We start from the raw sequence: 15062 nt of genomic DNA, 5'->3' as shown, positions 1-15062 counted from the left end.
ACCCCAGTGCCGTAGAACGACACAACAAAATTGGTGGCAGCGGTGGAATTGCGCCGACGGGCCGCCAGGACCAGCAGGAACCTGAAAACCTGAAAACAATACAACAGTATTAGAAAAATCAGGCACGTCGAAATAATCGACGGACAACACGAAAAGCAGTATATTAAAAATTAAGGCCCGCAATACACACATACACAACGTGTGGAAGCAGGCACGCCAGTTAAAAAAAAACAGCTGACGGAAATAAGCAAAAGCCACAGTACAGTAAGAGAGAAGGACGGACAATGCAAGCAGTACGAAGAGCGATAAGCAAGCAGCTGAGAACCGAGTAGGATCGCCAACGTCCCAAGGACAACGCCGACCTGCGACAATCTCACGGACAACGCGTCATCACCGAGTGACGACCTGCCGTATCAATCACAGGCACCGAGCCGCCAGCCGTTATCAGCCCACGAGCGATCGAGTTGCATCAACAGCAGCCGAGCCGCACCGAGCGATATAGAGCGTAAAGATGCGAGCCGTAATACTGTAAGTCCGATCCTTATAATATTTCTGCGTGAATGTCGGAAGGACACGAAACCCCCGACAACCGATATTAAACAAGTCGTGGTTACATAGCGATTTCGTGAAGCGAGCGATTCAAGCGTTACCAAGAACTTTAGAAAATCTCGAGCAAGTTCGTAGAAAATTAGAAGACGAATATTCGAGCGAAAGTGATAAAGAAGCCAAATTACCCGATAACATAATCGCTAAACGCGAGTTTCCCTTCGATAGCTTTGACGAAAACATACTAAAGGCGCAAACTGACAGTAATAACGAAACTAGAGAAGAAATTAAAATACGCGTAAGCCGAACCACTAGCAACGCGTCGCAGAAAAGCGGATGGTCAACTACGTACGATAGTAGCGATTTCGATTCATCCGAAAGCGATGTCAATAATGCGTACACCCCCGAACGAAACGGCGAACGTACCCGACGACGCCGTCGATAGGTAAATAAACCAGCTTAGAAATAGTCTATCCCGTCGAAATGAGCAACTCATAAAAGTCGACGTACATGAGCCACCCGCGAGCCAAAATACACGTGCAGATAACCGGCTATTGCGCGAATTAATGCAAAGCATACGCGAAATGCGAACGGAGATTAATACATTACACGAACGAATAGACGTTACCGCACACACAAACGAACACCACTATAATCGACGGATAACACGAGTGGAAGACGCAACTACACGAACACGACGACGCGAAACCCGAGAAAACGATAGCTCGGGCGAAGATATGACATATGGGCGGACCGCACGCGATATAAGAAATCGACGGAGTACCGCACCAAATTTTTTACCATTGAAAGAAGCTAGATTGATGATTTCGGAATTTGACGAAACTTCGCGAAACCGATTAAAAGAATTCCTAAACGCAAGTACTTATGCTATAAACAACATTAATCCCGCGGAAGAAGAATCATTAGTACAAGCAATCTTATATACTAAATTAAAAGGTAAAGCCATGCAAGATTTCGAGACAAGAGATATACAAACATTCGAAGAATTAAAGCAACAGCTCGAAAATTCTTATCAAAGCAAGCAAAGCACCGCACACTTACAACTCGAGTTCAATTCATTGAAGCAAAAACCCGGCGAAACGGCCCAAATTTTCGGACAGCGTGCAGACAAACTCGCAATGAAATTATATAACTCAATGATAGAAGGCGAAAATCACACCGTCGCACACAAACGCGCTATACTACAGACCATACAGAAGCAAGCCCTACTCAACTACCAACTCGGATTACGTGACGATTTAAAGATCCTCGTTCGCTCACAGCGATACGCGACGCTCCAAGAAGCGATAACCGGCGCAAGCGAGAAAGAAAAACTCTTAGGACCAAATACTTCGCGAGCATATAATTTTCCCAACAGAAATAAAAATGAGCAATAACAAACGCAACAAGGTCAACGTACGACCGCGCAATGTTATAAATGCGGAAAATCGGGGCATTATGGACGCGATTGCCGCAGCAGTAAATATGCGTTCCCGAAACCGGACAAGCCCCCTCGCGCAAATACCATAGAGAAATTCTGCAATTATTGTAAAAAAACGCGGACATAATCGCGACGAGTGTTGGACTTTAAATAGAAGACCGAAGATACATCGGACCGCGATAAGGGAACTGATAATAAAAAACCGCGAAGCATTAATAAAATTGAAAATCGTAAGAAACCGCAATCGCGAAAAAGAAATACCGATTCCGAGCATAGTAGTGACGAGGAAGAACGGCAAGAAGGAAAGAATAAAAAGACACGCGCGATAGAATATCAGGTGACACATGTGCGACAGACGTCTCGTGGAGCAGCGAGCCTGAACTTGATAACTCTACCTATACGCGAAGTAAAGAACGGCAAAATTAACATGCTCTACGATTCTGGAGCTACTGTCTCTCTAATAAAGGTTAAACATCTGAAAGGCGAAACCGAGATATATAACGACAAAATTACTTTGATCGGCATAACCGGGCATAAAGCGCGAACAATAGGAAAATTCTACGCGACTATCGATCTAGGCAGCCGAAAAATCAAACACGCGATTTATGTCGTAAAGGACGACTTCCCAATGGAATACGAAGGGATCATAGGAATCGATTTTCTACAAAAGCAACAAGTCACGTGCGATTACAAAAAACAGGAGATTCAAATAGGAAACGCCGTATTAAAATTACGACCGTACAATAAAATTCAATTAAAACCGCGTAGCGAAACGATAATACAAGCGGCAACGAATCGTAATAAGATAGGCGTGATAAAGGCCGAAGAAATCGCGCCAGGAATCTTTATTGGACGGTGCCTCGTGGAACTAAAAAATTACCGATGTCCCGTCAGTATAATAAATACTACCGATAACGCGGTAGAGATTAGTACGCCGCTCGTAAACGTAGAAGACATATGCGAAGATAACGCACACGAAGTATATACGATACGCACGAACGACACTCATAATTCATTAACGCGCAACGAATGAATCTGACAATTATTACGCGCGGATCATTTAAACTTAGAAGAAAGAAAAGCGATACAAAAAATATGCGAAGAATATAACGATATATTTTATCTAAACGGAGAGCCGCTAACATGCACTGCAACCTTAGACCACGCGATAAACACGCGCGCCGACACCTCACCCGTCAACATAAGACCTTATCATCTTTCCGAGAAGCATAAAGCAGAAGTAAATAGGCAAGTTCAAGAAATGCTAAAAAACGGAATTATTAGAACAAGGATTAGCCAATGGAATGCTCCATTATTAGTAGTGCCGAAAAAAGCCGATGCGTCAGGAAAACCAAGACTCAGGGTAGTAGTAGACTTCCGAAAAGTTAACGATTTAACTATAAGCAACTCATTTTCCCTGCCTAATATTACCGATATATTGGACCAGTTAGGGAACGCCAAATATTTTACGACGCTTGATCTAGCATCAAGATATCACCAGATACCGATGGCCGAGCGCGATAAAAATAAAACCGCCTTTTCCCCTATGGACACTACGAGTTCAACCGAATGCCGTTTGGATTAAAAAACGCGCCTGCGACCTTCCAACGATTAATGAATTCGGTACTAACAGGGATACAAGGGCTCAGATGTCTCGTTTATCTCGACGACATCGTTATATACGGATCCAGCTTAGAGGATCGTAACAGAAGATTCGCGGAAGTACTACAGAGATTACGAAAACATAATTTAAAATTGCAACCAAAAAAATGCGAGTTTTTTACGTAAAGAAGTAATATACTTAGGGCATATTATTTCCGAAAACGGCATACTACCCGATCCGTCAAAATTAGAAGCGGTAAAAAATTTTCCGACGCCACGAAAAGTAAAAGACATACAATTGTTTATTGGACTAGCGGGCTACTATCGCAAATTCATTGAAGATTTCTCGCGAATCGCGAAACCGTTAACAAAACTAACAAAAAAGACAAAAGTTTTCGTATGGGGAAACAAACAACAAATCGCGTTTGACACCTTAAGGGAAAAATTAATGACCGCGCCAGTGTTAAAATATCCGGACTTCAACGAAGAATTCAACGTGACCACCGATGCCTCCGACTATGCAATCGGAGCCGTGCTGTCACAGGGACCGGTAGGCAAGGACCGACCTATCGCTTACGCCAGCCGAGTGTTATCTCACGCGGAGCAAAATTATAATACGACCGAAAAAGAATTGTTAGCGATCGTATGGGCAGTTAAACATTTTCGACCATATATTTATGGTACAAAATTTAAAATAATTACGGATCATAAACCTTTAATGTGTTGGGTTATTTAACGTAACGGACCCCGGATCAAGACTCATCTGCTGGAGATTTAAATTAGAAGAGTATGATTACGAGATAATTCACAAGGCCGGACGAGCAAACGCGAACGCCGACGCGCTAAGCCGACACGTAACTCGAGATGGCACCGAGGGAAGAAAGAAAGAAATCATCAAAGTAGAAGAAGAAGAAGACGAAGAAAAACTCGCCGATAACACGAGAGTATATACCAAAGAGGAGAAACAACAAATACTCTACGAATATCACGATGCGCCCACAGGAGGACATCAGGAAATCGAACGTACAATAAAAAGAATTCGATTAAATCATAACTGGCCAGGGTTAACAAGAGATGTCGAAAAATATATCTCGAAATGTGATTCTTGCCAAAAAAATAAATTATCGCGACGAGTAAAAGCACCCCTCATTATTACGGACACGCCGAGTAAACCATTCGAGAAATGCGCGCTAGATATAGTCGGACCGTTAACAATTACTAATAACGGAAATAAATATTTACTAACTTTTCAAGATAATTTAATAAAATTTAACAAAGCGATATCGCAAATGCTTGATCGCAAATCAAGAGGCTAACACGATCGCGAAAGAATTCGCCACGAAAATAATTTTCGAATACGGCATCCCCGAAAAAATTCTAACCGATCAAGGAACAAATTTTATAAGTAAAATATTTAAAAATACGTGCAAATTACTTAAAATCGATAAAATTCAGACAACAGCTTATCACCCCGAAAGCAACGGAGCCTTAGAGCGATCACACAGTACTTTAGCCGAATATTTAAGACACTATATAAATGCCGACCAGACAGACTGGGACGAGTGGATTCCCTACGCAATGTTTACGTATAATACCACCCCACACACGGCACACGGCTACGGGGTATACACCCTTCGAATTAGTATACGGACATCAAGCGGACCTACCGACAGCCCTAGCGAGACCGCCTAAACTAACGTATAGTTACGACGACTACTTGCAAGAATTAAAAGAAAGGGCGACAAACCAGCTCGCGAAAGAAAATATAAAAGAAGAAAAAATAAAAGCCAAAGAGCACTACGATAAATCCGCGAGACACAAAATTTAAGCTAGGCGACAAAGTACTCGTATACGACGAGACGCTCCGACGGGGACGATCGAAAAAATTAGACGCGCTATGGACAGGACCGTACGTAATAACCGAAAAGAATTCCGACGTAAACTATACCGTAAAAAATAGAAGAAAAGCAGTGCGCATGCATGCGAATAGACTAAAACTATTTATAGAAAACTAGTACTTACTTAAACATCCTCCTCGTCGGTGTCACGGCCAGCGAGGCCGTAAGGAAGGGGCTGCCCTTGCTGGAGGGCCTCCAGCGTCCGTATGGCCGGGATCATGAAGGCAAACGACGAAAAACGCATAAACGAACAGCTATTACGAACTAGAATTATTAGAAAATAATCGGCAAGTAACCGAACACGCGATTCGAAACCAACTCAAAATAGTAAATGCTACTGTAGCGCATCTAGATAAATTAGAAAACATAATTGAACATAACGAAAACTTATTGCGAATAACCATAACCAAATCTATTTCTTTAGAAGAAATACGTGACCATTTCAGGGCCATAGATGCAATTATAAGCGAATTAGTAAAGGACGCAGAAAATATAATGGAATATTTAACATACATACGAAAAGGCGCAATGCATCCTAAATTAATGCCGATCGATGACATTGTAATCCGTTTAAAAAAACCGACAGCGCAACTGCCAGAAGGATTATATTTCCCTTTTAAAGACCGCACAGACGACTGGTTAGCGATAGAAAAAAACACCGCGATAACAGCGTACTGTGATCCGACGACAATATATACTATTTTGCGTTTCCCTTTAATTGCACAACCGACCTATGATGTTGTAAAAGTAATAGAATTCCCCACACCATCTTATAATAATGTATACAATTATATTAAAATAAATAATCAAATAATTGTTGTAGATAAAGAAAAATTAACATATGCTACAATGACAGAAAGCGAATTGCGAAATTGTAATAAAATTAATACACAATATGTATGTAAACGCAATGCACCTGTACACCGCGTAGATGTAGACGCACCGTGCGAAATTCAAATGTATACGCAGCGACAGCATTATCAGAGCAAATGTAATGTAAGACACTATGTCTCAACCCACATGTTATGGAGCATTACACCAAGAACACACTTGGTTATACTCGACGGACGTCGAACAAACGATAACCCTACAATGTGACGGTCAGCTGGAAAATAAAGTAATAAGAAATACTGGCGAAATTACGCTAAACGGAAATTGTAAACTGACAACAACGGACACAACAATAAAAACAGAAGAAAAGACATACAAAACCGTTCTAGAAACTTTTCTATCTAATATCAATATAACAATTCCACGAGACGGAAATATAACAAGACGTAACGAGAACACACTAGAAAATATCTCACAACATCGTTTAGAATTAACAAACCTCAAAGCCAAATTGAAAGATATAGATAACGACTTACAAAACAATGAACAAAATTTCTATGCAACGAAACAATTTATCTATTCAATGACATCTAGCGAAATAATAATAATATTAATTATAATATCCATTATAATATTTTGGATAATAATACGGCGAAGAAATAAAAACAAAAGACGACCATCAGTTAGGATAGTCAATGACTTTGACAAGATCAATATTAAAAAGAAGCCAAAGTACTAGATTTTAGAAATAAGTAAACCTGATTAACTCAAATAAAAGTGTATTTCAACAAAAAGAGAAGAGGAAAACAATCTAGACTTCCCGCAACGTCCTGCACGACCCAAGGATCCCTATCCTTAAATTCGGCGCAACCCCAGTGCCGTAGAACGGCACAACAATAGTGTACCGGAAAATTACGAATTGTTTAGAGTGGCAATCGAGACGTGTGAAAAACTTCCTATACCCGAAGAATTGAAGATCAAGTTACTGGAAGAATTTCAGTCGCGGAAACGAATAAATGTTGAAGAAGCATCGACAATGGCTATGTTTGTCTCAAAATAGAATAAGTCTAAAGGACAGAATACGCGAAATTCGGCCGAAAAGAGTGACGAACGAAAAGAAATAAAGTGCTTCAAGTGTAAGAAAGTCGGATACTTCGCGAGACATTGTAAAAAGCAATCAACACTCAAAAAAAGAATATTGAGGAATCAAAGCGCGCGGATGCGGCCATGAGGGCGTGCACGTCTGTCGGAAAGACAGCGCGCTCTATAACGACCATCTTAAAACCACGGAACTCTTGGTGTCTCAATTCTGGTGCCTCTTCGCATATGCCGCGATCAATCCGCGTTCGAAGAAATTAATGAAGAAAATAAACTAACGTTAAATCTGGCTACGACGGACTCAACGAAAATCCACGGAACTGGAATCGTTAAATTAAACGTGAGTGATAAAATAACAGCGGTACTAAAGAACACATTGTTTGTGCCAAATCTTCACTCAAACTTACTTTCAGTGACAAAAATAACTGATTATGGACATGAAGTTACATTTAGAAAGGATGGCGCAACGATCGTAAACGAAGATAATGAGATTTTCGAGGTGAAGCGAGTGGCAAACTTATACGTCATCGAAGATACAAATAAAATCGCAAGCATCGCGAACGTCAAAGAAAACTCGTGGCAAAAACTTCACGAAAATTTCAGACATTTAAATATGAAAGACAAAGTATCTAGTAAACCGCGAATGTGTATACGGAATAAAAGTAACGGGCGACGAAAAGTTACCTATTCGTGAAGTGTGCGTGCGAGGGAAACTAGCGCGAATTCCGTTTGACAAGTCAAATACGATGAGCTCCGAAGTGATACAACTAGTGCATACTGACATTTGCGGACCTATGCGTGTACAATCGTTATCGGGATCGAAGTACTTTGCAACGTTTATAGACGATAAAACCTGGTATTGCAAGGTAATTTTTCTGAAAAATAAAAGTGACATTTTTGAGAAATTCGTGGAATTTAAAGCGCGAGTCGAAAAACAAACTAGTAAGAAACTAAAAATCGTTCGATCGGATAATGGCCGCGAATATCTTAGTAATAAGTTTAAAGAATTATTTAAACGCGAGGGTATAATACATCAATTAACTACTGACTACACTCCCGAAAAAAACGGGATTGCTGAAAGGTTTAATAAAACCTTAGTAGAGATGGCGAGATGTATGCTTCTTCAGTCGAAGCTATACCTTCGACGTTCTGGGCTGAAGCCGTCATGACAGCGTGTTACATCCGTAATAGATGCCCCACTAGAGCTCTCAAAATAAGCGTGCTATACACTACATGGACGATTAAAGTGCCGACTGCAGCCCATTTCAAAACTTTCGGCGTCGTGGCTCACATGCTTGAAAAAGGAAAAAAACCTCGAAAAATTCGATTCAAAAACCAGGAGATGCATATTCATCGGATATTCCTTGGAGTCCAAAGCTTATCGTCTGTAGGACCCAGTCGCAAAAAGGGTATTAAAAAGCCGTGACGTAAAATTCTTGCAAGAGTTTCAGGAAAACGAGCATGAGATATCAAGCGATTTCATCGATGTTGAAATCATGACGGATTCTTGTAACAAGGAAAATATTCCACAGGACACCGACAAAGGAATCAAATACGAAAATCTCGAAGAGAGAAACGGAGAACTTCGTGATGAAAATGAAGAGGATGCGAACGAGCGCCGTAAAGTAGAAAGGGACAACAACGAAGATGAGGACAGCAAGCAGGGGCACCGGCCATGAAACCCGGAAGAGGTCGACCTAAAATAATCCGGACAGGAAAACCAGGAAAACTTGCAAAAAGGAAACAAGAGGTTCCAATAGTTAACCCGCAAGAAAATGGCAGCGAGTTCGAAGAGGACGCCATCATAGCTGAGGTCGAAAATTATGAAGATAATGAAGAATTTGCTGGATTCACCTGCACAGATCCAATTAGTGCGGAACAAGCCCTAAAAACACCGGAAGCTGGCGAATGGAAAAGAGCCATGCGAGAAGAAATTGAGGCTCTTTTGGCCAATAAGACGTGGACCATCGTAGAACGACCTAATGCCCGTATCAGACTACGGATTAGAATTAAGATTGGATTAAAATATAACCAATCAGAATAAAGAAAACTAATCTCAAGTTTAGTGAACTTTGCTCTGATTGGTGAAATTTCAATCTAATCCCAATCCTAATCCGTAGTCTGATACGGCCATAAGGGAAAAAACATCACCGGAAGTAAATGGGTTTTACGCACAAAATTAAATCAAGACGGCTCAGTTATACGAAGAAAAGCTCGCCTAGTGGCCAAAGAATTTACGCAACGTAAGGATGTGGATTACTTTGAAACCTTTGCTCCTGTTGCACGTCTCGAATCTGTACGAATGGTAATGTCCCTAGCAGTTAAGAAAAATCTTGAAGTGCATCAACTCGATTTCGTAAGCGCGTATCTAAATGGAGAAATAAAGGAAGAAATATATTTAGAAATTCCAAATCTACTCTGGGAAATAATAGAAGACAAAAGAATGCCTAAATCACACGAAAACAAGGTTTTCTGTCTAAACAAGGCCCTATATGGGTTGAAGCAATCTGGAAGATGCTGGTTTATGAAGCTTGACAAAAAATTAAGAGAGATGTCATTCAAGCAGCTGTCAGCTGATCATTGCGTATACTATCAACGAAGTAAGGATCAGATAGTCAGCATCATCGTTATTTATGTTGACGATCTGATAGTGGCATCAAACAGCAGTGAAAAGCTGAGAGACATCAAAAAGGAGCTATCAACATTCAAGATGAAAGACCTCGGACCGATAGACCAATGTCTTGGCATTAAATTTCGTCAAGATCGCAAATCAAATTGCATATCAATGAGTCAAGAGAGGTTTATAGAAGAGATCATACAAAAATTCAACATGGAAGACTGCAAGCCAGCCCTGACTCCGCTCAATTCCTCGATAAAATTGACCAAAGCAATGAATCCTAAAAATGAAGAGGAGCGCAAGGAAATGTCGAACAAGCCTTACCGCAGCCTTATTGGCTCCCTCATGTATTTGACCACTTCCACACGCCCGGATATAATGCACGCAGTTAGTCTCTTGAGTCAATTCAACGAGAATCCTGGACCAAATCATTAGAGGGCTGCGAAACGGGTCTTACGATATTTAAAAGGAACGAAAGACCTGAAACTTGTTTTTCAAAAGGCAGGGAAGAAATTAGAAGGCTATGCAGATGCGGACTAGGGAAACGATGCGGATGATCGCCGTTCCTACACGGGCTACTTCTTCAAATTATCTAATGCAGCGATCAGTTGGTCTTCCCGCAAACAGAAATCCGTTGCCTTATCCAGCACAGAGGCGGAATACATATCGCTTTCTAAGGCTGCTAAAGAGGCAATGCACCTTAAGAAATTCCAAGAAGAAATCTCAGGATGTCAAGAAAATTTAACGATATTTAATGATAACCAAGATGCTGGACAGATGACCAAGAATCCGATAAATCACGGAAGAGCTAAACACATCGACATCAGATACCATCACATCAAAGAGGTTGTAGATGCAGGGGTAATCAAGATAGAATATCGACCCACCAAAGAGATACCAGACGTTCTAACAAAGGCACTCGCTTCAATAAAGCACAGTAAGTGCGTGAACGAAATGGGACTAAATTCGTAAACGACCAAAAATATTTTTTTGTTGTCGCCAAATTGCCTTTTGAGTGAGGGTGTTGATTAGTCAATTCGACAAATGTGGCGACATCTTTTGCCCGCGTTTTTTTTTGTTCTACACATATATATATATATATATATATAAGAAAGTATTCTTTGGTTTATTCGGGTTCGTGTGCTCGAGACAACGGGACGGAAACGACTGACTGTCGCGCCACAGACACACACACACACATATATATATATATATATGTGTGTGTGTGTCTGTGGCGCGACAGTCAGTCGTTTCCGTCCCGTTGTCTCGAGCACACGAACCCGAATAAACCAAAGAATACTTTCTTTTAACCGTGCGTGTTTTATTCAGTCATATCCTTGCCTAATTCCTACATTGTGAAAAATTGTTTACTCGGGATAAATACATTCTGAAATTAATTATCAAATTCATATCCTTTTATTGCTTTATTATTTCTTGCAGTTATTTTCAAAATATAAGCTAAAAAATGTAATATTTCGTACTTCAGAGTTGTTACTAACTTACTTTGAAGGTGATAAGTTTTGCATAATAAAATATTTATAAAACAAAACATTCTTTAATGTTACTGCTCACCATCAGTTAAATTGTTCCTTTGAAAGTTTGGTCTGTACTATTTCTATTTACAACTGTCCATTATATGTCTGGGACACTGTAAGTATTACATTGTGATACGCAACAAAACGTGACACGCTTTTTCGCACCTCCTTCATAGATTTTGTGATCCGTATTATCAATTTTTTATTTTGGCTCTCAACAAGATCACACAGACTGTCTGATTTACGTTAGTTCCACTTGCGACCGCTAGTCGCGCTGGGGAGAATCTTGACGTCGCCAATACATATATATTTAATATAGAAAAGCCTTTAAATTCTTAGTATTGTTAACACATACACGTTGTTCTTCACGAGCTTTCATCTTTTTTATCTAGAAAATCACTATAAACGTCGAACATAACCTCATTCAAAACATCGCAAAACGTAAATTAACAATAGTATCATACGCGTGACATGAGGGAGTTGCTAAAGAAGCCCACAATACAGTGCCACAAGGCAGACGGTCCACATCATCATATTCGGATACTTTTGATCTATGCAAGAGAGGCAAAGAAGATGCAATCAACTCTCCTTGTTCTACCACGGAATATTCCCCATGTTCTGTTGTTAGCTCCACCTTAGACACAGACTTAGATATTCATAGTCTTCGTATTATACCTCAAAAAACTTATATTTTTTCATGAAATTTATTTTGACGTATTCCTTACATTATCAGAATTGGGCCTATAGAGCTGGATTTTGCAATTTGATTCTGAAAAATTTATAATAAATATAATACGAAAATATTAAGGCAACTACATCTGATCCGCGGCCAGTTTTCGTTATTTTTTGAATTTTTATTTTGATCATTTTTCCAAAAAAATCGCTCTGTAGTCCTTTGAAAACGATGCTGCTGATTACAAATATAGTTTAAATGCGATTTTCTTTAGTTCGTAGATTACTATAATTCACAATCTCTCTCCGCGAGAGAAGTCTTTATCGTTTGTTCTGCTTGGCGATCGCAATACTCATGGGATCATATCATCTTTATTATTATTCAAAGTTAAAACAGATGATACCCAGAGTGTTGCAAGCGTCAAGAATGTATATAGGGCTACTTTCCAGCAACGAAACACAATTCTAAACTGTGTGATACAGTGTCGACTTGTAGCTGGAACGCCGCTTAGCTTTTTTACTTCACTGCCAGAGTGCAGGACAATCACTTTACTTTAGCTTTTCGTTTTGTTTTTTTAAGATCTTTAAATTTTTTTTAAGTTCTTTTAAAAAACTTAAAAATTCAAAATAATAAACTTAAAAACTTAAAAATTTACTTTCTACCAGAATGCTACTTCATAAAAAAGAAAAAAAATAGTACCAAATGTGAAAATTGTGTCGATTTGTGGAAATCACTGGGTCACACACTATATTACACAGTGTCATTTGTGTATGTTGTTGGAAAGTTTTAGCCAACTAAAACATTTTCAAAATGACGTCTAAAAAATTACGTCTATTATTAGTCACCGACGTATTAAACCATAGATGACTAAAACTAGACATTATATCGTCTTCTGACATCACTTTGCTACTTGGATATTACACAATATAATACTAATATAATAATCATTTTTATAGTTACAATATACTTTCTCGCAGGCTTTTTCCAACATTTTAATTATATATATAATATATCATATCAAAGAAATATTAAATTATCAAATTATATTTAAAATTTTAGGTTTTTCTTTATTATTTCTTTCAGTTTTTTTGTTGTATGTTATTGTTCTAAAAAAAAGTTACACAACAATGATATTATTGCATTACATAATTCGTTTGATAACGAATAACAATTTAATGAAAAATATTGATATAATAGAAATAGAAAAACCGCATTTGATAAAATATATATAACAAATATTATTAATTTTTAATACAAAAAATATACAGGGAGGAATTATATAAAAGTATATTCTTATTAATCCAAATAGTATATAAAATTTATCACGCAAAACAACACTAAAAGACGAATGACTATGTGTATAATTATTGGCTAATTCTTAGCATGATTTCATAACAGATTATAATGCGGATATTTGATGGTAAAGATATTTAAATACATAATAGTACTAATGCAAAAACAGTACTAATGACATATTTACAATTATGATGTGTGTATGCACATATATATGTGAAATTATACTAATATTTACTCAAACTTTGTCCAATTATTTGGTGATTTAATAGTAGATGTGTTCAATGTTAAACTAAATGTATCCATCGTATCAATATTATTAATATTGTTATCTGGTACACTTCGATTACTTACAGGAGTATTTTTTATAGATGGATTATCACTATTAGTTAAGCTAAATTTACTAAAATCTATACCATATGCTTGTAATAAATCCATATCACCTATGTTATCTGAGGCCTTCGGTTTATCATTGCTTTTGTGCGATGATTGTTGAAAATAAGGATATAAAGGATTACTAAGACCTTCACTCATTTCGAGTAAATGTAATGATTGACTCATCTGTTTTGTGCTTGAAAATTCGGTAACCTTAGATAGAAGTGGATCAAAATCGTCATTACTATTCGTCGAATCTAAGCGTATTAAATCTGGAGAATCCTGTAAAAAATACATATATACCGATAATTAAAATTTAATAAGTTAATTGAAACAAAAGAGAATAATATAATACTGCAAGTTTTAACTTTATATAGTTATAAGTTTTAACTTACGACTATACAGAATGAGGAAAGTATCGGACCGGTAAAATATCTCGAAAGAAGTATAGGATATAGAAAAAAATATTAAATACAAAAGTAGTAGGATTCAAAGTGGGGCATTTGATGGTGACATTGATCTTGACCTAGAGGTCAAATTTAAGGGCCATTTCAAGGTTCAATTTAAGAGTCAATTCAAGGGTCATTTCAACTTTACTTTTTTAAATAGAACCATCATATTTTATTTACATAAATCGATTCCTCACAATATTCTGCATAAAAAGTAATAAATGGAGGATAATAAAAAAATGAATAGTTTATATACATATATTTGATATTGAAAACCTTAAAAATTTTTGATATAAAATATTTTATTCTTTAGTTTAATATAATCTTACATAAATTATGAAATATCTCGTAAAATATTCATTTTTCGATGATCTTACCTTAATACTTTTATGCACAAAATAATGAGAGAATTCGATTGGTATAAAGAAAACAGATAGTTGTTTTTAAGAAAAAATATGTAGCTGCTAGTTGCAAATTGCACATTTTTTCGAAAAAACAACTATGTGTTTGCTTTACATCAATTAATTCCTCTCATTATTTTGTGCATAATAGTATTGAAATAAGATAATAAAAAAAATGAATATTTTACGAAATATTTGATAGTTTATGTAAAATTGTCACATTAAAGTACAAAATATCTCTAATATAAAAATGAATAAATTATTCACTTTTTGGTCATCCAACCCTTATAACTTTTTATGCAC

At 37.8% G+C, this 15062-nt stretch overlaps 1 protein-coding gene across 11 annotated transcripts in view; it reads right to left on the bottom strand.

Annotated features, from left to right (window-relative positions):
- Positions 1-15062, bottom strand: part of LOC145945656 (DENN domain-containing protein 1B) — an 87106-nt gene that overhangs the window by 33485 nt on the left and 38559 nt on the right. For 4 of the 11 annotated variants that reach the window (XM_083054734.1, XM_083054748.1, XM_083054759.1 and 1 more), the window contains exon 16: positions 13439-14191. The exons of 4 other annotated variants lie outside the window; for them this stretch is intronic. In XM_083054734.1, coding sequence (XP_082910860.1) covers positions 13769-14191 — 423 coding nt within the window. In that variant the 3' untranslated portion in view covers positions 13439-13768. Of the gene's footprint in view, positions 1-13438; positions 14192-15062 lie in introns of those variants that run through there. 3 more of the 11 variants (XM_083054766.1, XM_083054774.1, XM_083054838.1) reach the window with 3 other exon arrangements.

Source organism: Prenolepis imparis, unplaced genomic scaffold (assembly GCF_030444845.1).
Source record: "Prenolepis imparis isolate NDT839.2.m4 unplaced genomic scaffold, iyPreImpa1.0 SCAF_2, whole genome shotgun sequence".
NCBI lineage: Eukaryota > Metazoa > Arthropoda > Insecta > Hymenoptera > Formicidae > Prenolepis > Prenolepis imparis.
Note: the sequence above shows the minus strand (reverse complement) of the source record. Positions and strands in the feature narration are given on the sequence as shown.